General features: G+C 44.2%; 1 protein-coding gene and 1 long non-coding RNA gene across 2 annotated transcripts; one reads left to right on the forward strand and one right to left on the reverse strand.

The window, feature by feature from the left end:
- Positions 1 to 1698: 1698 nt before the first annotated feature.
- LOC129089710 (TBC1 domain family member 9B) lies at positions 1699 to 22206 on the forward strand. Its single transcript, XM_054597046.1, is given in 24 exon segments — positions 1699 to 2015; positions 7041 to 7151; positions 7231 to 7349; positions 7434 to 7665; positions 8209 to 8467; positions 8814 to 9021; positions 9342 to 9539; positions 9799 to 9942; positions 10481 to 10631; positions 15917 to 16131; positions 16494 to 16611; positions 17876 to 18078; positions 18198 to 18279; positions 18496 to 18626; positions 18717 to 18815; positions 18992 to 19060; positions 19743 to 19806; positions 19809 to 19982; positions 20082 to 20147; positions 20328 to 20396; positions 20867 to 20920; positions 21053 to 21097; positions 21294 to 21391; positions 21476 to 22206. Coding segments are annotated over 24 exon segments (3624 nt in total). The 5' UTR covers positions 1699 to 1897; the 3' UTR covers positions 22073 to 22206.
- On the reverse strand, positions 22133 to 23629 carry LOC129089711 (uncharacterized). Its single transcript, XR_008531166.1, has 3 exons — positions 22562 to 23629; positions 22245 to 22509; positions 22133 to 22206 (listed from the first exon to the last, which is right to left on the reverse strand). It is a non-coding gene; the product is annotated as an uncharacterized LOC129089711 (long non-coding RNA).
- Between the last annotated feature and the right edge of the window lie 328 nt (positions 23630 to 23957).

Genomic DNA, 23957 nt, shown 5'->3' on the forward strand with positions numbered 1-23957 from the left:
TTCTGGTCTGTGAGCCAATGAGAAGAGAGTCTGACGTGAGTCACTTCCTGTACTGCCACAAACTGTATGCAAAACCCATGTAGGCTCACATTCCTCATGTTCTTACTCCTTGTAGGGTCAGGTCTCTTGTAACTATCTTCACTGTCTCATATCAGCTGCTCTTAGTTAGCTTTTAGCTCTCACAGCTAACATGTAACAGGAAACACGTTACCTTACAAACAGCATAAGGGTCTTAAAAGCTGCTAAAGTGAGTGAGGCCTGCGTCCTCTCTTCCTATTGGCTGACAGACGTGGGGTCCCCAGGTGGCCCTTCTAAGAGGTCCCTTTGTGGCTGCGATGCTCACTGCTGTGTCTCTGTTTGTACACCAGAGAACCAGAGGGTCTCCTGAAGTGACGGACTGCTCCTTTAAGATGTATTAAACAGCTTCTGAATTACTCAGCGTGTTATAATAAGCTCCAGTGAAGGGGCTCCATATATAAAAACATTATACAATCTATAACCTGATCGATCGATATTATCTCTGAAGTGACCTGAAGACGTCCTGAAGGACCCGTCTGTCCTCGTGTCTGTGTCACATGATGATGATGATGATGATGAGAGGATGTGTGTGATGCTTTCAGTTCACTGTGTCTCTTACTGCCTCAGCATTTAAGTGTCATTAAAGTGTCATTATTGCCTTTAACATGCAGCGGCTCAATTTATTTATCTGTGATCAGTATTCACAGAAATACATTAATATGAGAATATGTATGTGACTGATATATATATATGTATATATAATATATGTAAAGATTACAAACATACTGGAGCCTGGTGGAGAGAGACAAACAATGTGTCTATATAAATATATATATCCATCCATCCATCTTCCGTAACCGCTTATCCAGTTAAGGGTCGCGGGGGTGCTGGAGCCGATCCCAGCTGTCAATGGGCGAAGGCAGGGTTCACCCTGGACAGGGTTCACCTGGACAGGGTTCAACCCTGGACAGGGTTCACCCTGGACAGGTCGCCAGCCTATCACAGGGCTGACATATAGAGACAAACAACCACTCACGCTCACATCCACACCTACGGGCAATTTCAGAGTCATCAATGAACCTAAGCTGCATGTCTTTGGACTGTGGGAGGAAGCCGGAGAACCCGGAGAGAACCCACGCTGACACAGGGAGAACATGCAAACTCCACACAGAAGGTTGTCCAGCCCGGGAATTGAACCCGGGCCCCTCTTGCTGTGAGGCGACAGTGCTAACCACTACACCACCGTGCAGCCCTAAAAATAAATATTAATATATATAATATAAATAAATATATATAATATATATATAATATATTATATATATATATATTATATTTATATTTAATAATATTAATATATATAATATAAATATATATATAATGTAAATATATATAATATATATATATATTTAATATTAATATATATAATATAAATATATATATATAATATAAATATATATAATATAAATAAGTATATTATTTATGATATTGTTATTTGCAGTGAAGAAGCTCCTCCCTGGTGAAGATCATTTATGATATCATTATAATAGACCTATATCTTCATACAACTGGTTTATAGATTCTAAATGTTTTTATTTAATTAAGAGTCAACGTGTTTATTCTACCTCTGTGACGTAATGACGCAGCGTGCGCAGAGGGCGGGTCGTGCGCGTCAGACCCGGAAGTGATGTTTAGTCAGCAGACTGGGTGAAAACAACAACATCGGTGGTGACGGTGTTCCCGGTGTTCACGGTCCTCCTCCCGGTGTTCCCGGTGTTCACGGTGTTCCCGGTGTTCACGGTCCTTCTCCTTCTTCTCCCGGTGTTCCTCCCGGTGCTCCCGGTGCTCCTCCCGGTGCAGGCTGAGCAGGCAGCGGGCAGACATGTGGATCCAGCCGGAGGAGGTGCTGCTGGCCGGAGCGCTGTGGGTCTCTGAGAGGGCCAACCCGTTCTTCATCCTGCAGAGGAGGAAGGGACACGGCCGAGGGGGGGGGCTCTCCGGTGAGTGACTACCGATCCGGTCCACTACAGTCCACTATAGTCCACTATAGTCCACTACAGTCCACTATAATTATAGTCCACTATAGTCCACTACAGTCCATTATAGTCCACTACAGTCCACTATAGTCCACTACAGTCCACTACAGTCCATTATAGTCCACTATAGTCCACTACAGTCCACTATAGTCCACTACAGTCCATTATAGTCCACTACAGTCCACTACAGTCCACTATAGTCCACTATAGTTCACTATAATCCACTACAGTCCACTATAGTCCACTACAGTCCACTATAGTCCACTATAGTCCACTACAGTCACTACAGTCCACTATAGTCCACTACAGTCCACTATAGTCCACTATAGTCCACTACAGTCACTACAGTCCATTATAGTCCACTACAGTCCACTATAGTCCACTACAGTCCACTATAATCCACTATAGTCCACTACAGTCCACTATAGTCCACTGCAGTCCACTACAGTCCATTATAGTCCACTACAGTCCACTATAATCCACTATAGTCCACTACAGTCCACTATAGTCCACTATAATCCACTACAGTCCACTACAGTCCACTATAGTCCACTGCAGTCCATTATAGTCCACTATAATCCACTACAGTCCACTATAATCCACTATAGTCCACTACAGTCCACTATAGTCCACTACAGTCACTACAGTCCACTATAGTCCACTACAGTCCACTACAGTCCACTATAGTCCACTATAGTCCACTACAGTCCACTATAGTCCACTACAGTCCACTATAGTCCACTACAGTCACTACAGTCCACTATAGTCCATTATAGTCCACTACAGTCCACTACAGTCACTATAGTCCACTACAGTCCATTATAGTCCACTATAGTCCACTATAATCCACTACAGTCACTATAGTCCTACAGTCCACTACAGTCCACTATAGTCCACTACAGTCCACTATAGTTCACTACAGTCCACTACAGTCCACTATAATCCACTATAATCCACTATAGTCCACTACAGTCCACTACAGTCAACTACAGTTAACTACAGTCCACTACAGTCAACTACAGTCCACTACAGTCCACTATAGTCCACTGCAGTCCACTATAATCCACTACAGTCCACTATAGTCCACTGCAGTCCACTATAATCCACTACAGTCCACTATAGTCCACTACAGTCACTACAGTCCATTATAATCCACTACAGTCCATTATAATCCACTACAGTCCACTATAGTCCACTATAGTCCACTGCAGTCCACTATAGTCCACTATAGTCCACTACAGTCCACTACAGTCACTACAGTCCACTATAGTCCATTATAGTCCACTACAGTCCACTACAGTCACTATAGTCCACTACAGTCCATTATAGTCCACTACAGTCCACTATAGTCCACTACAGTCACTATAGTCCACTACAGTCCATTATAGTCCACTACAGTCCACTATAGTCCACTACAGTCCACTGCAGTCCACTACAGTCCATTATAGTCCACTACAGTCCACTACAGTCCATTATAGTCCACTACAATCCACTACAGTCCACTATAGTCCACTACAGTCCACTATAGTCCACTACAGTCCACTATAGTCCACTACAGTCCACTATAGTCCACTATAGTCCACTACAGTCACTATAGTCCACTACAGTCCATTATAGTCCACTACAGTCCACTATAGTCCACTACAGTCCACTATAGTCCACTGCAATAATAATAATAATAATACATTTTATTTAACAGCGCCTTTCGGGTCACTCAAGGACACTTTACAAATTCAAAACAATTTAAAACAAGGGCAAACAAATAACAAAACCATTAAAAATGCAAGTAAAAAAAACATGACAACTACAGTGAAAATGCTATCCTGAAAAGGTGGGTTTTGAGAGAGGATTTGAACTGAGGGAGGGAGTCAATATTTCGGATGTGAGGTGGGAGTGAGTTCCAGAGTTTGGGAGCAGAGCGGCTGAAAGCTCTGCTCCCCATGGTGGTGAGCCGGGCAGAGGGGACAGTGAGGTGGATGGAAGAGGAGGATCTGAGGGAGCGGGTGGAGGTGGCAGTGTGAAGGAGATCAGACAGGTAGGGAGGGGCAAGGTTGTGGATGGCTTTAAAGGTATGAAGGAGAATTTTGAAGTTGATACGGAAGTTGATTGGAAGCCAGTGGAGTTGTTCTAGGATGGGGGTGATGTGGTGGAAAGAGGCCATTATAGTCCACTACAGTCCACTACAGTCCACTATAGTCCACGGCATAACAATGGTGAGAGAAGTCATGCGAGCGAATAACAGAACCCAGAGATGTTGTGTAGAGCGAGAAGAGAAGGGGGCCCAGAACTGAACCTTGTGGAACCCCCGTAGTCAGCATGCATGGTTCCGACACGGCCCCCCTCCATGTCACCTGGTAGGATCGGCCTGTCAGGTAGGATGCAAACAGGGAGAGTGCAGAGCCTGAGACGCCCATCCCCTCGAGGGTGGAGAGGAGGATCTGGTGGTTCACCGTGTCAAACGCCGCTGACAGGTCCAGGAGAATCAGGACAGAGGAGAGAGAGTTCGCTCTCGCGGCGTGAAGCGACTCTGTCACCGCAAGGAGGGCTGTCTCTGACGAGTGACCCACCTTGAACCCGGACTGGTGGGGGTCCAAGAGGTTGTTCTGGTGGAGGTAGGAAGACAGTTGTTTAGAGACAGCGCGTTCAAGCGTTTTGGATAGAAAGGGTAGAAGAGAAACCGGTCTGAAGTTCTTGACATCAGAGGGGTCAAGTGATGGTTTTTTCAGAAGGGGGGTGACTCTGGCAGTCTTGAAAGCCGAGGGAAAGCATCCCAAGACGAGAGATGTGTTGATGAGGTGGGTGAGGAAAGGAAGGAGTTCAGTGGCAATAGACTGAAGAAGAGGGGAGGGGATCGGGTCAAGGGAGCACGTGGTGGGGCGGTTAGATGTAACAAGGTCGAGGACCTCGTTAGGGGAGAGGGGAGCAAGATAGGGTAAGATGGGGTGTGGAGAGGGAAGGGGGAGCTGAGGGGGAAGGAGGAGTGAAGAGAAAGTTTCAAAGAGTTTTTTAGGATTGGAAGCAGAGGTTAGGATTTTAGAGCGGAAAAAAGCCGCTTTAGCAGTAGATAGAGAGGAGGAAAAAGCGGAAAGGAGAGATTGGAAGTTAAGAAGGTCCTCCGGGAGTTTGCCTGTTCTCCATTTACGCTCAGCCGCTCTTAGGCTCCGTCTATCAGTACGCACTGAGTCCGACAGCCATGGGGCAGGAGGAGTTAGGCGTGCAGGCCTGGAGGTGAAGGGACAGAGGTTGTCCAAAGAGGAGGAAAGGGTGGAGAGGAGAAGATCAGTAGCAGTATCGGGGGATAGGAGAGAGAAGGATTCAGGGTCAGGGAGGGCAGAGGTAACGGAAGAGGAAAGATCAGCGGGGGAGAGGGAGCGGAGGTGACTACGGGTAGAAACCATGTGGGTAGGTGGAGGAAGTAAGGGGGGAGAGGAGAGGGAGAGGGAGTAGGACATGAAGTAGTGGTCCGAGAGCTGGAGGGGAGTGACAGAGAGGTTAGCAGTAGAACAGTGTCTAGTGAAGATAAGATCCAGCTGGTTGCCGGCCTTGTGGGTAGGAGGAGAAGAAGAGCGATAGAGGGTAAAGGAGGAAAGGAAGGAAAGCAGAGGTTCTAACTTATCAGCCGAGCAGGATGAGACTTGTGTGTCAAGCTCCTCCAGGAACTCACCAAGAGCTTGACTGGATAAGTGACAGTAACAGCATGAAATTCGAAAGAGGAAGGGGAGAACTGTGGAACAGAGACAAGAGTGTTTCCATTTTGGGGAAATTAGCAGGCCAGTGCCACCACCTCGCCTCGCAGCTCTGGGAGTGTGAGAGAAGGAGTTCACATCTGACAGAGCTGCGGGTGTGGTAGTGTTTTCTGGTGTGATCCAGTTAGAGCGAGAAAGAGAGAGCAAGGATGCGTAGCCTGAGATGAACTCAGCTTTTGGCACTGCCGACTGGCAGTTCCAAAGCCCCCCTGACACCACCTGCTCACCATGGGCTGAGAGAGTGGGATAGATGGGGTTAGTGGGGTCACGGCACCTGGGAGTGACCCACTGTCTATGTGACCACCGGACAGAGGGACGGACAGAAATAGGATGCAAACACATGGTAGTCAATATAAACAAATTACTGACCCGCAAGTACACGCTGGAGAAGTCATTGCTTGAAGAAGTCGCCCTGTTGCCTTTGTTCGCCCTAATTTGGAAGCTGACGCTTCCAGCCACCAGCAGTGGTTAAGGACCTACCTACTGATTGCTCATTGTCTGCCAGGAGTGTAAGCCACTCCCCCTGGCACTTAACAGGGCAATTGACCTATTGAAACTAAACCACACCTCCCTTACACAAACAGAAACAGCAAAAGCACTAATACTTAAGCAGCCTTGGTACAGCTAAAAGCAACTTATAAAAGCAAGAACAATATACTTAGTCTATTCTAGCAGAATCAAGTAGTTCAGTATCCCTCCAGAAGCCAAATACTCTGTCCCTGTCTCTCTGTGTTCAGGTCTCCTGGTTTACCTCTGTCCCTGTCTCTCTGTGTTCAGGTCTCCTGGTTTACCTCTGTCCCTGTCGCTCTTTGTTCAGGTCTCCTGGTTTACCTCTGTCCCTGTCTCTCTGTGTTCAGGTCTCCTGGTTTACCTCTATCCCTTTCTCTGTGTGTTCAGGTCTCCTGGTTTACCTCTGTCCCTGTCTCTCTGTGTTCAGGTCTCCTGGTTTACCTCTGTCCCTGTCTCTCTGTGTTCAGGTCTCCTGGTTTACCTCTGTCCCTGTCTCTCTGTCTTCAGGTCTCCTGGTGTACCTCTGTCCCTGTCTCTCTGTGTTCAGGTCTCCTGGTTTACCTCTGTCCCTGTCTCTGTGGGTTCAGGTCTCCTGGTTTACCTCTGTCCCTGTCTCTGTTTGTTCAGGTCTCCTGGTTTACCTCTTTGTTCAGGTCTCCTGGTTTACCTCTGTCCCTGTCTCTCTGTGTTCAGGTCTCCTGGTTTACCTCTGTCCCTGTCTCTCTGTGTTCAGGTCTCCTGGTTGGGACTCTGGATGTGGTGCTGGACTCCAGTGCCAGAGTGGCTCCATACAGGATCCTGCTTCAGACGGCGGACTCTCAGATCTACTGGAACGTGGCCTGTGGTGGGTCAGCTGGAGCAGGGACGCTGTGATTGGCTGAGTGCTTGTTTGTGGTTTGTTGACCCTCAGTTGTGTCCTGCAGGCTCTTCCAGGAAGGAGATCACGGAGCATTGGGATTGGCTGGAGTCCAACCTTCTACAAACCATCTCCATCTTTGACAACGATGAAGACGTCACCACCTTCGTCAAAGGAAAGATCTCTGTATGTCACTTCCTGTTTGACCCCTCAGCTGGTTTCTCTGTTCTTATGAGTGATCCGGTCAGTGATTGATGTCACTTCCTGCAGGGCATGATTGCGGAGGAGAACCGGCTGAAGCAGGGGGAGGAGCAAGAGGAGGATTGTGGGAAGTTTCGCGAGGCAGAGCTAAAGATGAGGAGGTTGTTCGGGATGCCTGAGGAGGAGAAGCTGGTGAATTATTACTCCTGCAGCTACTGGAAGGGCCGAGTGCCTCGGCAGGGCTGGCTCTACCTGTCCGTCAACCATCTGTGCTTCTACTCCTTCCTATTGGGCAAGGAGGGTACGACCGTTATCACATGTTATTTTTATATGGATAGATCATCTATTACTTATCACTAGACCCGATCGGGTCGATGAGGTTTATTACTGTACAGTTGGCCATCTCACTGTTACCTGAAGGTACTTTTTGCAGTTACCAAGACTTAATAGTCAAGAGAACTTTATAGTCAACCCATCCATATACAAGTACTACATTTAACATTTAAGCAGCGCAAATCAAGACAGCCAACATAAGGTGCAGGAAGATTATCTGGTAGGTGTTGAGGATCCTGACTGCTCCAGGGAGAAGTTGTTGTCTGGCAGCTCGACTCTGGTTCTTTCATCTGAAGATGACCGGAACAATCTAGTGGTATTTCTGTATACCAAAGATACTTCTGCAGTAATCTGGTGGTATTTCTGTATACCAAAGATAGTATTAAGTTACTCTTTAATATTTATTTTGAATCAAACTATTGGAAGACGACTTAATGGAAATAAGACGACACAATCACCGTGCCATCCTTTCATGTTTGTATTTATATCGTATCTGCTCTCCTCCCCTCAGTGACCCTGGTGGTGCAGTGGACGGAGGTGACCCAGCTGGAGAAGAACGCCACCCTGGTGTTTCCGGAGAGTGTTCGGGTCAGCACGCGTCACACCAAACATTTCTTCTCCATGTTCCTTAACGTCAATGACACCTTCAAGCTGATGGAGCAGCTCGCCACCATCGCCATGCGCCAGCTACTCGACAACGAGGCCTTTGCTGCCGACCGCACGCTTCCCAAACCCTGCAAGACGCTCAAGAACGTTTCTGCGCTCAAGAGGTATCACTCTGTTCAGTAACTGTACACCTGATTTCATGTCAGGGTTTCCTCTGATCAGAGTGAGGTGGAAACTATTAACGAATAAATTGTTTCTCCACATTTTGGATTTTGAGTACGATACTGACTGGGCATACAGTATGCATGTGCAACACAGAGGGCAGTGTGTGATGTTTAAAAAATATATAAAACAAAACAATGCACCTCATTTTGTGAACTGGGATGTTGTTTGTGATGCAGCCTTCATTTTGTGCTACTGAAGCATCAGACTATCTGCGTCTCAAACTGGACGTCTCCGTCGTTGACCTTTGACCTGATCAGGTGCTTCCTGTCCTTGTTGTTGCTGCAGGGATTTGGACGCGCGGGCGAAGAACGAGCGCTACCGGATGATGTTCCGGCTGACGCAGGATGAGCGGCTGGACGGACACACAGACTGCACGCTGTGGACGCCGTTCGCTAAGATGCACGTCGTCGGACAGCTGTTCATCTCCAACAACTACATCTGTTTTAACAGCAGAGAAGAAGACTTGTGTCAACTCATCATCCCTCTCAGAGAGGTAAACAAGCTGTCAAGAACCACCTTGTATTTACTTATTTTTAAAGTCATGTTGTTTGTTTATGACTTTTCTTGATGTGTTGTACACAACCAATGAAGCTTGAATTTTCTACAGATTAGAGGAGGGAGAGACACACAGCACACCACGGCATGTGACAATGACCTTCCGTAAAACTTGAACTTCTTAAACTCCAGAAGTGACTCTGATTGAAAAACAAGACATGTAAACCATGATCTAAACTAAGTAACACAAGACATGGTTTGTATTTCTTAACATGCTCATTACACTGTCATTTTTACCCATCATCCTCTGCTCCTCAGGTGTCCATTGTGGAGAAGGCAGACAGCAGCAGCGTCCTACCTTGTCCCGTCTCCATCAGCACCAAGAACAAGATGAACTTCCTGTTTGCCAACCTCAAAGACAGAGACTTCCTGGTCCAACGCATCTCCGACTTCCTGCAGCGAACACCCGACAGCTCATGGGGCGACACCAGCCCACTGTCTCTGATTGGCCATTCGGTGCGTCGCTTGTTTAGAGGTTCTGATCTACTGGGACCAAAGTCATTGAGTCAAACTCTAAGTCTGGTCAGAAGTTATTTACTGGATTCTAAAAGTGTGTAGTTGGACTGCGATTCTAAGAGTGTGTAGTTGGACACGAGTCTTAGAGGTGTAACCGTTGTCAGCTGATCACAGATAATATTTCAGCAAAACAAGTCCAGTTCAGTGTCGGCTGGTTTCAGACAGTGTTATTGTGGTGATGTGTGTTTTGTGTCCTCAGGCGTCCTCCAGTGCCCCCTCCTTGTCTTCAGGGTCTGAGTCCGTCCATAGGGGGCGTCATTACCACCCTGGTCTGCCCACAGCCAGCCATGGTTTGCTGCATCTCTACCACCAAGACGCTCCAGAGGACCTGGGACCCAAAGCCGTGAGTTCAAGTCCCAACAACTTTAGATACTGAGCTGGACTGGTACTGTTAGATACTGAGGACCCTTAGATACCAAGGAGTACTGTTAGATACTGAGGACCCTTAGATACCAAGGAGTACTGTTAGATACTGAGGACCCTTAGATACCAAGGAGTACTGTTAGATACTGAGGACCCTTAGATACCAAGGAGTACTGTTTAATAGTTTAGAGGGCCGTGAGATACTGAGGAGTACTTTTTAATACTAAGGAGTACCGTTGGATACTGAAGAGTACCGTTAGATACTGAGGAGTACTGTTTGATACTGAGGAATACTTTTGGATAATGTGGAGTACCATAAGATATCGAGGAGTACCATAAGATACTGAGGACCTTTAAATACTGAGGAGTACTGTTGAATAGTTAGGAGTACAGTTGGACACTGAGGATGGAGTTTTGAGATGTTTAGTTAGACTGATATGTGAATGTGTGAAATTAAGCTAGAGTTTAAGATTCCCGTGTCAGACTGTCTTCTCCTCTCTTTCCCTCCCCCCCTGTAGATGAAGGAGAAGATGAAGGAGGAGGCATGGAATATACATTTCTCTGAGTTTGGTCGTGGGGTCTGCATGTACCGAACCTCAAGAACCAGAGAACTGGTCCTCAACGGGATCCCAGAGCGTCTGAGAGGGGAGCTGTGGCTGCTGTTTTCTGGTCAGTGTTAGTTCATTCATTCATTCATTCATATTCAATTCAATTCAGTTTCAATTCAGTTTATTTTGTATAGCCCAGAATCACAAATTACAAATTTGCCTCAGAGGGCTTTACAATCTGTACACATGCGACATCCTAAGATAAGATAATCCTTTATTAGTCCCGCAGCGGGGAAATTTGCAGGCTTACAGCAGCATAGAGTAAAGTGCACACAAGAGACATAGTAAAGAAAGACAAGATAAAAAAAATAAATGAAAAAAAACCCAAGTATTATAAATAAGCAATAAAAACAGTAGAAAAACACAATAACTGAAATATAATATTTACAGACAGAAAAAAACTATTTTAACTATTATTGCACAGTGTTTTTATTGTCATGTGTCATGTGGTCTGCTGGGAGCAGAGCTGGTTGTGCAGCCTGACAGCAGCAGGAAGGAAGGACCTGCGGTACCTCTCCTTCACCACCGGGGGTGAAGCAGCCGGTGGCTGAAGGAGCTGCACAGAGCTGCCAGGGTGTCCTGCATGGGGTGAGAGGTGTTGTTCATCAGGGATGACAGCTTGGCCATCATCCTCCTGTCTCCCACCACCTCCACCGTATCCAGTGGACACCCCAGCACACTGCTGGCCTTCCTGACAAGCTTGTTGAGTCTCTTCTTGTCGGCTGCTGAGATGCTGCTGCTCCAGCAGACCACTGCATAAAAAATGGCTGATGCCACCACAGAGTTGAAAAAGGTCCTCAGGAGTGCTCCCTGCACTCCAAAGGACCTCAGTCTCCTCAGCAGATACAGTCTGCTCTGACCCTTTTTATACAGTGCCTTTGAATGATTAGTCCAGTCCAGTTTATTGTTCAAGTGAACACCCAGGTACTTATAAGATTGCACAATCTCAATGTCCTGTCCCTGGATGTTCACTGGTTCCGGAGGACAGTGTTCCTCTGTCCTTCCCTCACATCGGCACAGGAAAAACTCCCCTAAAAAACCCCTTTAACAGGGAGAAAAAAGGAAGAAACCTATGGGAGAACGACAGAGGAGGGATCCTTCTCCCAGGATGGACAGAATGCAATAGATGTCATGTGACCAGAATGAACAGCATAACAGAGATACAACACATTCAATGTATATGACATAAATGATTCATATAATAAGACTACTTATAATAACAGCAGCAATTATTACAGTAGAATTATAGTTATGAAAATAGGGATAGTAATGTGATTAATAATAATAATCGAAGTAGCAGTGGGTGTCAGTCGGCTCACAGCAGGAGGCACGACTACGGTCCAGGTACCACAACGATTCATGGAAACCTGCAGAGCGAGAAAGCAAAAGGGCTTCAGGGTGGAAGTAAAGCTAAAATGCTTAATGGTACAGGTAATAGTAATAGTAATGTGACTAGTAATAATAATGGTGGTAGCAGTCGGTGTCAGCAGGGCCGTAGCAGGATGCACGACCACGGTCCAGGTACAGCCACGATTTATAGAAGCCTGCGAAGCGAGAAAGCACAAAGACTCCAGGGTAGAAGCAAGTCAATAAGCGTAATAGTACAGGCAATAATAATAGTAATGTGACTAATAATGATAGTGGTAGTAGTAGTGGGGTCAGCAGGGCCTCAGCAGGAGGCACGATGACAGTCCAAATATAACCCCGATTCCTGGGAACCTGCGAGGCGAGAAAGCACAAGAACTCCGGGGAAGAAGCAAAATCAGTAAAGTGCATAAATAGGAGATTAATACATAAAGATGGAGGGAGAGAAGAGGAGAGAGGAGCTCAGCGTATCCTAGGTAGTGCCCCGGCTGTCTAGGCATATAGCAGCATATCTAGGGGCTGGACCAAGGCCAACCTGAACCAGTCCTAACTATAGACCTGAACCAGTCCTAACTATAGACCTGAACCAGTCCTAACTATAAGCGCTATCAAAAAGGAAGGTCTTAAGCCTGCTCTTGAAAGTGGTGAGTGTGTCTTCCCCCCGGACTGAAACTGGAACCTGGTTCCACAGAAGAGGAGCCTGATAACTGAAGGCTCTGGCTCCCATCCTACTTTTATATACTCTAGGAACCACAAGTAACCCTGCATTGATTGAGCGCAGCTCTCTAGTTGTGTAATATGGAACTATAAGTTCCTTAAGATAAGACGGTGCCTGGCCAGTTAGAGCTTTGTAGGTAAGTAAAATAATTTTAAATTCTATTCTTGATTTAACAGGGAGCCAGTGCAGAGAAGCTAATACTGGAGTAATATGATCTCTTTTCTTAGTTTTTGTTAGAACACGTGCTGCAGCATTCTGGATCAACTGTAAAGATCTAAAGAGACCTATTAGAGCAGCCTGATAATAAGGAGTTACAGTAATCTAGTCTAGAGGTAACAAATGCATGAACTAGTTTTTCTGCTTTGAGACAGGAAGTGACTGATTTTCGCAATGTTACGTAAATGAAAAAAGGCTGTCCTTGAGATCTGTTTTATATAAGAGTTAAAGACAGATCCTGGTCAAAGATAACTCCAAGGTTCTTAACGGTAGTGCTGGATGCTAGAGCAATGCCATCTAGAGAAACTATATCCTTAGATAATTGAATTCGAAGGTGATCTGGGCCTAGTAGGATAACTTCTGTTTTTTCAGAGTTTAACATTAAGAAGTTACAGGTCATCCAGGTTTTTTTTTGCAAATTTCCCCGCTGCGGGACTAATAAAGGATTATCTTATCTTTTTATGTCCGTAAGACATGCTTGAAGTTTAGAGAACTGGTTAGTTTCGTCTGGCTTAATTGATAGATATAACTGGGTATCATCTGCATAACAATGAAAATTTACTGAGTGTTTTCTGATAATATTCCCTAAAGAAAGCATATATAAGGTAAATAAAATAGGTCCAAGAACAGACCCCTGTGGAACTCTGTGACTAACCCTGGTTTTCATTGAGCTTTTATTGTTTACATATACAAACTGAGATCGGTCTGATAAATACGACTTAAACCAGCTAAGTGCGGTTCCTTTAATGCCTATTAGATGCTCCAGTCTCTGTAATAAGATTTGATGATCAATGGTATTGAATGCAGCACAAAGGTCTAACAATACAAGTACAGAGACAAGTCCTTTGTCTGAAGCTATTAGAAGGTCATTGGTAGTTTTCACCAGTGCTGTCTCTGTGCTATGATTCACTCTAAATCCTGACTGAAAATCCTCAAATAAACTATTGTTATGCATAAAGTCACAGAGCTGATTTGCTACTGCTTTCTCGAGGATCTTAGAGAGGAACGGAAGGTTATATATAGGTCTATAGTTAGATATAGGTCTAAGGTTAGATATAGGTCTAAGGTTAGATATAGTCTATAGTTAGATATAGGTCTATAGTTAGATATAGGTCTATAGTTAGATATAGTCTATAGTTAGATATAGTCTATAGTTAGATATAGTCTATAGTTAGATATAGTCTATAGTTAGATATAGGTCTATAGTTAGATATAGTCTATAGTTAGATATAGTCTATAGTTAGATATAGGTCTATAGTTAGATATAGGTCTATAGTTAGATATAGTCTATAGTTAGATATAGGTCTATAGTTAGATATAGTCTATAGTTAGATATAGTCTATAGTTAGATATAGTCTATAGTTAGATATAGTCTATAGTTAGATATAGGTCTATAGTTAGATATAGTCTATAGTTAGATATAGTCTATAGTTAGATATAGTCTATAGTTAGATATAGGTCTATAGTTAGATATAGTCTATAGTTAGATATAGATAGTTAGATATAGTCTATAGTTAGATATAGTCTATAGTTAGATATAGTCTATAGTTAGATATAGTCTATAGTTAGATATAGGTCTATAGTTAGATATAGTCTATAGTTAGATATAGTCTATAGTTAGATATAGGTCTATAGTTAGATATAGGTCTATAGTTAGATATAGGTCTATAGTTAGATATAGTCTATAGTTAGATATAGTCTATAGTTAGATATAGTCTATAGTTAGATATAGTCTATAGTTAGATATAGTCTATAGTTAGATATAGGTCTATAGTTAGATATAGTCTATAGTTAGATATAGTCTATAGTTAGATATAGTCTATAGTTAGATATAGGTCTATAGTTAGATATAGTCTATAGTTAGATATAGTCTATAGTTAGATATAGTCTATAGTTAGATATAGGTCTATAGTTAGATATAGTCTATAGTTAGATATAGTCTATAGTTAGATATAGTCTATAGTTAGATATAGGTCTATAGTTAGATATAGTCTATAGTTAGATATAGTCTATAGTTAGATATAGGTCTATAGTTAGATATAGTCTATAGTTAGATATAGTCTATAGTTAGATATAGTCTATAGTTAGATATAGTCTATAGTTAGATATAGTCTATAGTTAGATATAGGTCTATAGTTAGATATAGTCTATAGTTAGATATAGTCTATAGTTAGATATAGTCTATAGTTAGATATAGGTCTATAGTTAGATATAGTCTATAGTTAGATATAGTCTATAGTTAGATATAGTCTATAGTTAGATATAGTCTATAGTTAGATATAGTCTATAGTTAGATATAGGTCTATAGTTAGATATAGTCTATAGTTAGATATAGGTCTATAGTTAGATATAGTCTATAGTTAGATATAGTCTATAGTTAGATATAGTCTATAGTTAGATATAGTCTATAGTTAGATATAGTCTATAGTTAGATATAGTCTATAGTTAGATATAGGTCTATAGTTAGATATAGTCTATAGTTAGATATAGGTCTATAGTTAGATATAGGTCTATAGTTAGATATATATATATATATATATATATATATATGTATATATGTGTATATATATATATATATGTATATATATATATATATATATATATATATATATATATATATATATATATATATATATATATATATATATATATATATATATATATATATATATATATATATATATATATATATATATATATATACATATATATATATATACATATATACATATATATATATATATATATATATATATATATATATATATATATATATATATATATATATATATATATACATATATACACATATATATATATATATATATATATATATATATATATATATATGTATGTGTATATATAAAAAATGTATTTCTATATATAGAAATACATTTGTGTATATATATATATATATATATATATATATATATATATATATATATATATATACACGACTACAGGGTGGGCTGGCTAACTGCAGGAGCCAACAACTATCAAAGGTAAACTGAGACCTTATGTATTCACCTGTCCACCTTTATGTCCAGGAGCACAGAACGAGATGGCGACCCACCCTGGTTACTATGGTGACCTGGTGGAGCAGGCCATGGGGCTGTGTTCCCTGGCTACCGAGGAGATCGAGCGCGACCTTCACCGTTCGATGCCCGAGCACCGAGCCTTCCAGAACGAGACAGGCATTGCCGCGCTGCGCCGCGTCCTCACAGCCTATGCCCACCGCAACCCCGGGATCGGGTACTGTCAGGTACAAAATAATTCAAAGTACTACCCAGGGACCGGGTACTATCGGATGAAAAATAGAATATTTTATATGAAATACAACCCTTGGATTGAATACTGTATACAAGAAAATGAACCAGATACTACTAGGTCAAAACTGTATTTAAAGTAAAACATTAACATTCATTGAACACTGTCTGCTAACTGCAATTCATTTTAAATATATAGTACAGTACACATACAGTTTTGTTAGGTGTATATTCTGTACTGAAAGTCACTGGTATGAATACCAAGTTGTTCATAGGCCTGTGGGACATAAATAAGAATAATGATACAGATATTAAAGTATAAAAAAAATGAAATTTTCTCTCCTCGTTCCTCCTCCAGGCGATGAACATTGTCACCTCTGTTTTGTTGCTCTACTGTCCGGAGGAGGAAGCCTTCTGGCTGTTGGTGGCGTTGTGTGAGCGGATGCTGCCCGACTACTACAACACCAGGGTCGTAGGTCAGTGACAACACCAGGGTCTGTTGTAGGTCAGTGACAACACCAGGGTCTGTTGTAGGTCAGTGATAACACCAGGTCAGTGACAACACCAGGGTCTGTTGTAGGTCAGTGATAACACCAGGGTCTGTTGTAGGTCAGTGATAACACCAGGGTCTGTTGTAGGTCAGTGACAACACCAGGGTCTGTTGTAGGTCAGTGATAACACCAGGGTCTGTTGTAGGTCAGTGACAACACTGACAACACCAGGGTCTGTTGTAGGTCAGTGACAACACCAGGGTCTGTTGTAGGTCAGTGATAACACCAGGGTCGTAGGTCAGTGACAACACCAGGGTCTGTTGTAGGTCTGTTCTGTAGGTCAGTGATAACACCAGGGTCTGTTGTAGGTCAGTGATAACACCAGGGTCGTAGGTCAGTGACAACACCAGGGTCTGTTGTAGGTCAGTGATAACACCAGGGTCTGTTGTAGGTCAGTGATCTGTTGTAAGTGACCACCAGGGTCTGTTGTAGGTCAGTGACAACACCAGGGTCTGTTGTAGGTCAGTGGTAACACCAGGGTCTGTTGTAGGTCAGTGATAACACCAGGGTCTGTTGTAGGTCAGTGAACACCAGGGTCTGTTGTAGGTCACAACACCAGGTCTGTTGTAGGTCAGTGGGTCTGTTGTAGGTCAGTGGTAACACCAGGGTCTGTTGTAGGTCAGTGGGTCTGTAAGTGACACCAGGGTCTGTTGTAGGTCAGTGACAACACCAGGGTCTGTTGTAGGTCAGTGACAACACCAGGGTCTGTTGTAGGTCAGTGACAACACCAGGGTCTGTTGTAGGTCAGTGATAACACCAGGGTCTGTTGTAGGTCAGTGACAACCAGGGTCTGTTGTAGGTCAGTGACAACACCAGGGTCTGTTGTAGGTCAGTGGTAACACCAGGGTCTGTTGTAGGTCAGTGGTAACACCAGGGTCTGTTGTAGGTCAGTGGTAACACCAGGGTCTGTAGGTCAGTGGTAACACCAGGGTCTGTTGTAGGTCAGTGGTAACACCAGGTCAGTGGTAACACCAGGGTCTGTTGTAGGTCAGTGGTAACACCAGGGTCTGTTGTAGGTCAGTCTTTCTAGAACCTTAAGACATTGTAAATATATGTTCTTCTTACATAAACGAGTATCTGGTTGACTGGGGAGCTAAATGTGAACAAAGACGAGCCGGTGTGATGAGCTGCAGTGAGGTGTAGCCTCAGGGAACACTGCACGATTCTCATGATGTTTGTGTCCCTGCAGGTGCTCTGGTGGATCAGGGAGTGTTTGAGGAGCTGACTCGAGCCTTCCTCCCTCTTCTGTACGAACACATGCAGGAGCTGGGTGTGATCTCCACCATCAGCCTGTCCTGGTTCCTCACACTCTTCCTGTCTGTGATGCCCTTCGACAGCGCCGTCCTGTTGGTCGACTGCTTCTTCTACGAGGGAATCAAGGTCACCTTTCAGGTCAGACTACACTTCACTGACTGTTCTCCGTTTGATCAGCTGCTTCTTCTGCAAGGGCATCAAGGTCATCTTCAGGTCACAAAACAGACTGTGTAACTGCTCTGTGTTTCTATCTGCAGGTGGCGCTGGCTGTGCTCCATGACAACATGAATGCCCTGCTGTCCTGCAGCGACGAGGGAGAAGCCATGACCATCCTGGGCCGGTAGGAGTCCCGTTTCAACAAGTGAAAATAAACAAGGCCAAGCAAGCAGAACATGTGCTGTACCGTTAAGGGGTGTGTGTGTGTGGTGTGTGTGGTGTGTGTGTGTGTGTGTGTGTGTGTGTGTGTGTGTGTGTGTGTGTGTGTGTGTGTGTGTGTGTGTGTGTGTGTGTGTGTGTGTGTGTGTGGTGTGTGTGTGTGTGTGTGTGTGTGTGTGTGGTACCTGGATAATGTTGTAAACAAACAGACTGTGGCTCCTCCCATCCCTCACCTGCATGCGTTACTGACGAGTGGAGACGATCCTCCACCTGAGATAGACATCTTCGATCTCATCAAGTCGTCCTATGAGGTCAGTCTGTCTAACTCCTGCAGCAGTAGTGTCTCAGTCTAATTCTGGGATGTTTTTTGAGCTAATATCTGTTTTTTCTTCTCTGAGCAGCAGTTCGGCAGCTTGCGCTCTGATGTCATTGAGCAGATGAGGTTCAAGCAAAGGTTAAAGGTCATCCAGTCACTGGAGGACACAGCCAAGAGGAGCGTGGTGGGTGATGTTCGGGTACAACAGGCTAAATGCTAACATGCTAATGTAGACACAGTTTTTAGATGTGTGTGTGTGTGTGTGTGTGTGTGTGTGTGTGTGTGTGTGTGTGTGTGTGTGTGTGTGTGTGTGTGTGTGTGTGTGTGTGTGTGTGTGTGTGTGTGTGTGTGTGTGTACAGGTGAGAGCGATGATGACGGAGTCCGCCTTCAGTATCGAGGAGCTGGAGGAGCTCTACTGTCTCTTTAAGGTCAGAAGTTTTCACTTAAGTTGTTTTTAATAACTGACGACCAAAAAGTGTCTTTAAGTCACAGACAGAACAATAAACCTGAACCAGTCCTAACTATAGACCTGAACCAGTCCTAACTATAGACCTGAACCAGCCCTAACTATAGACCTGAACCAGTCCTAACTATAACTATAGACCTGAACCAGTCCTAACTATAGACCTGAAGTCCAGTCCTGAACCAGTATATAGACCTGAACCAGTCCTAACTATAGACCTGAACCAGTCCTAACTATAGACCTGAACCAGTCCTAACTATAGACCTGAACCAGCCCTAACTATAGACCTGAACCAGTCCTAACTATAAACCTGAACCAGCCCTAACTATAGACCTGAACCAGTCCTAACTATAGACCTGAACCAGTCCTAACTATAGACCTGAACCAGTCCTAACTATAGACCTGAACCAGTCCTAACTATAGACCTGAACCAGTCCTAACTATAGACCTGAACCAGTCCTAACTATAGACCTGACCCATAGATAAATATTCACACTAAGATTAATGTGATGGAGATAAATGAACAATATCTTGGTCGTCTTTGGACTCTGGCCTCAGATTCTGGTTCTACTTTGAACTGGATGTTTGTGTTGGTGTTCTGAGTTGATCCCTAAAGAGTTTGAAGCCTCTTCTGTTTCTGTCTTCAGTCCAAACACATGACGAGCTGTTATTGGGGCTCCAGCAGCTCTGCAGCCGAGCGCCACGACCCGAGCCTCCCTACCTGGAGCAGTACCGCATCGACCCGGCTCAGTTCACACAGCTGTTCGCTGCGCTAGCTCCCTGGGTCTGTGGAGGCCACACCCCCACGCTGTCGGCCCGCCTCTTCAGACTGTTGGACCAGAACAAAGACGGACTGGTCAACTTCAAAGAGTTCATCACCGGACTCAGTGAGTCCAGAACCAGGAGTCCAGAACCACTTCGGAGTCCTTTCAGAGGACTTTATGTCTGAACATGTAGATTCTATCAGTCTGTTTGTGTGTCTGCAGGCGGGATGTTCCACGGAGACATGACGGAGAAACTCAAGCTGCTGTACAAGCTCCACCTCCCACCAGGTAACACGGCTCACCTGTCACCTGTGTGGTGTGTGTGTGTGTGTGTGTGTGTGTGTGTGTGTGTGTGTGTGTGTGTGTGTGTGTGTGTGTGTGTGTGTGTGTGTGTGTGTGTGTGTGTGTGTGTGTGTGTGTGTGTGTGAGAGAGTTTGTTTGTTGATTGTTTGTTTGTTTGTGTTGCAGCTCTGTGTCCGGAGGAGGCGGAGTCTGCTCTGGAGGCGACACACTTCTTCACCGAGGAGGAACCACGAGGTGAACACACAGATAAATACTGTAACGTAGTGATTTACTGCAGTAGTTCTACTCCTACTACTACAGTTGTACACTGGCAATGTCTCCTTGTGTGTATTGTTACCTCAGATAAATCCAGAGTCGTTTGGAGGACTTGGTTTCTGCTGTTTATGATAAATATATAAATGAATAAATATACACAGTAGAATAAAACAGAGAACAAACATCATCAATCAAATCTTCTCATTAATATTTCCGTTCTCACTCACAAGCTGCTTCATCTCTTCTTCTTCTTCCTATTCTTGTTCTCCTTCTCCTTGTTCACCTTCTCTTTCTTCTTCTTCTCCTTCTTCTTCTCATCCTTCTGCTTCTTCTCCTTCTCCTTCTTGTTCTACTTCTCCTTCTACTTCTTGTTCTCCTTCTACTTCTCCTTCCTCTTCTACTCCTTATTCTCCTTCTTCTTCTTCTTCTTCTTTGAACTTTCCCTCCAGAATCTTCCTTCCTGTCTGATCTGGACATGTTGGGGCAGCAGGAAGTGACCTCAGGTTTGTGTTTTTGTGGTTTGAGGTACCGTGTTGCTCCTCAGGTTGATGGTCGTGAGATGGTTCAGGTTCAAATGGTGGTGATGGTGATGACGATGATGATGATGATGATGATGAAGATCTGTCTGTGTGCAGGTGAGGAGGAGAAGGATGGAGGTGGAGACAGCGAGGAGAAGAAAGGTAGGCGGACTAGAGTGAGAACCAGGTTCAGGTTGATGGTTCCACTGGTACCTGCACAGGTGCTACTCGGTTACGGTGTATCCACTGACTCACTGAATACCACACACACCTGGGGTCAGGTGTGTGTGGTACTTCACTGCCCCCTGCAGGTAGAGAGGTCTGTGATGGATGACCTCTGACCTGTGTGTTGTTTCAGAGGAGAAGGTGAAGGACTACCGGTACTACCTGAGAATGTGGGCCAAAGAGAAGGAACCCAAGACCGAGACCATCAAAGACCTTCCCAGGATGAACCAGGTGAGGAGAAGATCCGGTCCAGGTTGTGTTTGTGGTTGAAGTGCAGTCCTGAGTGAGTGTGTGTGTGTGTGTGTGTGTGTGTAGGAGCAGTTCATCGACCTGTGTAAGACTCTGTACAACATGTTCAGTGAGGAGCCGTCTGAGCAGCAGCTCTATCACTCCATCGCCACCGTGGCCAGCCTGCTGCTGCGCATCGGAGAGGTCGGCAAGAAGTTCAACAACGGCAGCAGGAAGACCGAGGACGCTGCCGCTCTGGCTCCGCCCACTGAACCTGAGAGGGAGGAGGGGCCCGGTGAGGGGGGGTCAGGTGAGTCTCAGGTGTGCCTGGCTTTGGCCGACGCTCAGTTGGAGCCGGCGGCTCCGGATGAGGAAACCAGAGACGACGGTTCGCTGTCGTCGTATTCGGTGGTGAGCTCCGGCTCTCTGCAGTGCGAGGACATCGCCGACGACACCGTTCTGATCGGCGGCGAGAAGCAGAGGCGGGGCAGCGTGCTGGACGTGGAATGGTCAATCACCTTCGAACAGGTGCTGGCTTCGCTGCTGACGGAGCCGCCGCTTGTCGACTACTTCGAAAAGAAGAGTGACATTCAAAACAAAATGGCCGCCTGTAAGGCGCAGAGGGCTGTAGAGCGTCAAACTAGCTCCTCCTCCGACCAAGAACTCACTCAGCATTCCACCTGACTCACCTCCACCTGACTCACCTCCACCTGTCCACCTGACTCACCTCCACCTGACTCACCTCCACCTGTCCACCTGACTCACCTCCACCTGACCCACCTCCACCTGTCCACCTGACTCACCTCCACTTGACTCACCTCCACCTCCACCTCACCTCCACCTGAACTGACTCCACCTCCACCTGACTCACCTCCACCTGTCCACCTGACTCACCTCCACCTGACTCACCTCCACCTGTCCACCTGACTCACCTCCACCTGACTCACCTCCACCTGTCCACCTGACTCACCTCCACCTGTCCACCTGACTCACCTCCACTTGACTCACCTCCACCTAACTCACCTCCACCTGTCCACCTGACTCACCTCCACCTGTCCACCTGACTCACCTCCACCTGTCCACCTGACTCACCTCCACCTGTCCACCTGACTCACCTCCACCTGTCCACCTCTCACCTCCACCTGTCCACCTGACTCACCTCCACCTGTCCACCTGACTCACCTCCACCTGACTCACCTCCACCTGTCCACCTGACTCACCTTATGAAATATGAAGAAGTTAAGATAAGATAATCTTTCCTGATAAACGCATAATCCAGATGAAGAGAAACACATCTTAAACACAGTTTTAAATCACTGACTGTGGATGTGTTTAAATCAACAGATCAATAAAATCCCTGCTTCATCCAGAGACCTCAGATGTGAATATAATCACACGTGTGTATTCTGTTAAAATAATATGTTAATAATAAATCTGTTGATTTAAACACAGTCTCTGATTTATTCTCTTTTATTCTGGATTATTTAACTTCTTCATATTTGTGTTGTATAATCTAACAATCTACGTGAAGGGCTCTGATTGGTCAGTAGGCGGAGCTTTGGTCACCAACATCACCTGCTCCGGAGCAGGTCAGGTGATCAGCATCAGTTACCATGGTGATCTACCAGGTAAGAAGAGAACCTCTGTGGTCGGAAAAGTCCCAAAACGTGTTTGTTGAACAAAAACAAAATCATCTCCATATAATCAAATCATTTCAAACTTAATTCAAAGAGGAAGATTCATGGTTATTATTGTTTGGAGGATAAAAGCAGCTCAACAGTTTATCTAAAAGATTAAAGATACTTTAAATAAGTTGATTACTCTTTCATTGATTTTAAGAAAATAAAACTTTAAGGACTCCGCTACGTGAAAATAAATAGTTATCAAGAGGAAATGAAATAAACTTGTTTAGGTTTAAAATTCTTTCATTTTCTTACCGTTCAAACATATTAACTGTATATTAATAAATTCATATTACCTGTTTCACTCAGGTGAGTTCACACCTTAGTCTTTTATTTTGACGTCACTGAAGCCTTGTGTTTGTGCTGTTTCTGATGACATCACTCCAGTTTACTTCCTGTTGAAACAATGATGTCAGAGGATGTTTTTATTCAGCTATTTCTCTCTGTTGTCTTTACTATATTTATTCTGCTTTTAAAAATCATGATATTGATCATTGTTGGATCTGTATTATGTTGTCTAATAAATACTGAAGGAAATCCGCTTTTCTTCTTCTGTGGTCTCATCTTTAGGGACACAAATCAAAAGGTCAAAGTTCAGCTGCAGTCAGACTTTCAGGCTTTTTCTTGCAAATGGATGTTTGTAACGGAGTAAGAGATAAGATAAAATAATCCTTTATTAGTCCCACAGCGGGGAAATTTACAGGATTAAAGCAGCATAGAGAACAGTGCAAACAAGAGACATAATAATAAACAAGATCAAAATAAGTATTATAAATAAGCAAATGAGCAATAAAAACACAGTAAAAAACAGTAAAGAATCCACAGTAACTGAAATATTATATATACAGACAGAAACTATTATAACTATTGTATTGCACAGTGTATTA

Source organism: Anoplopoma fimbria, chromosome 4, assembly GCF_027596085.1.
Source record: "Anoplopoma fimbria isolate UVic2021 breed Golden Eagle Sablefish chromosome 4, Afim_UVic_2022, whole genome shotgun sequence".
NCBI classification, from domain to species: Eukaryota; Metazoa; Chordata; class Actinopteri; order Perciformes; family Anoplopomatidae; genus Anoplopoma; species Anoplopoma fimbria.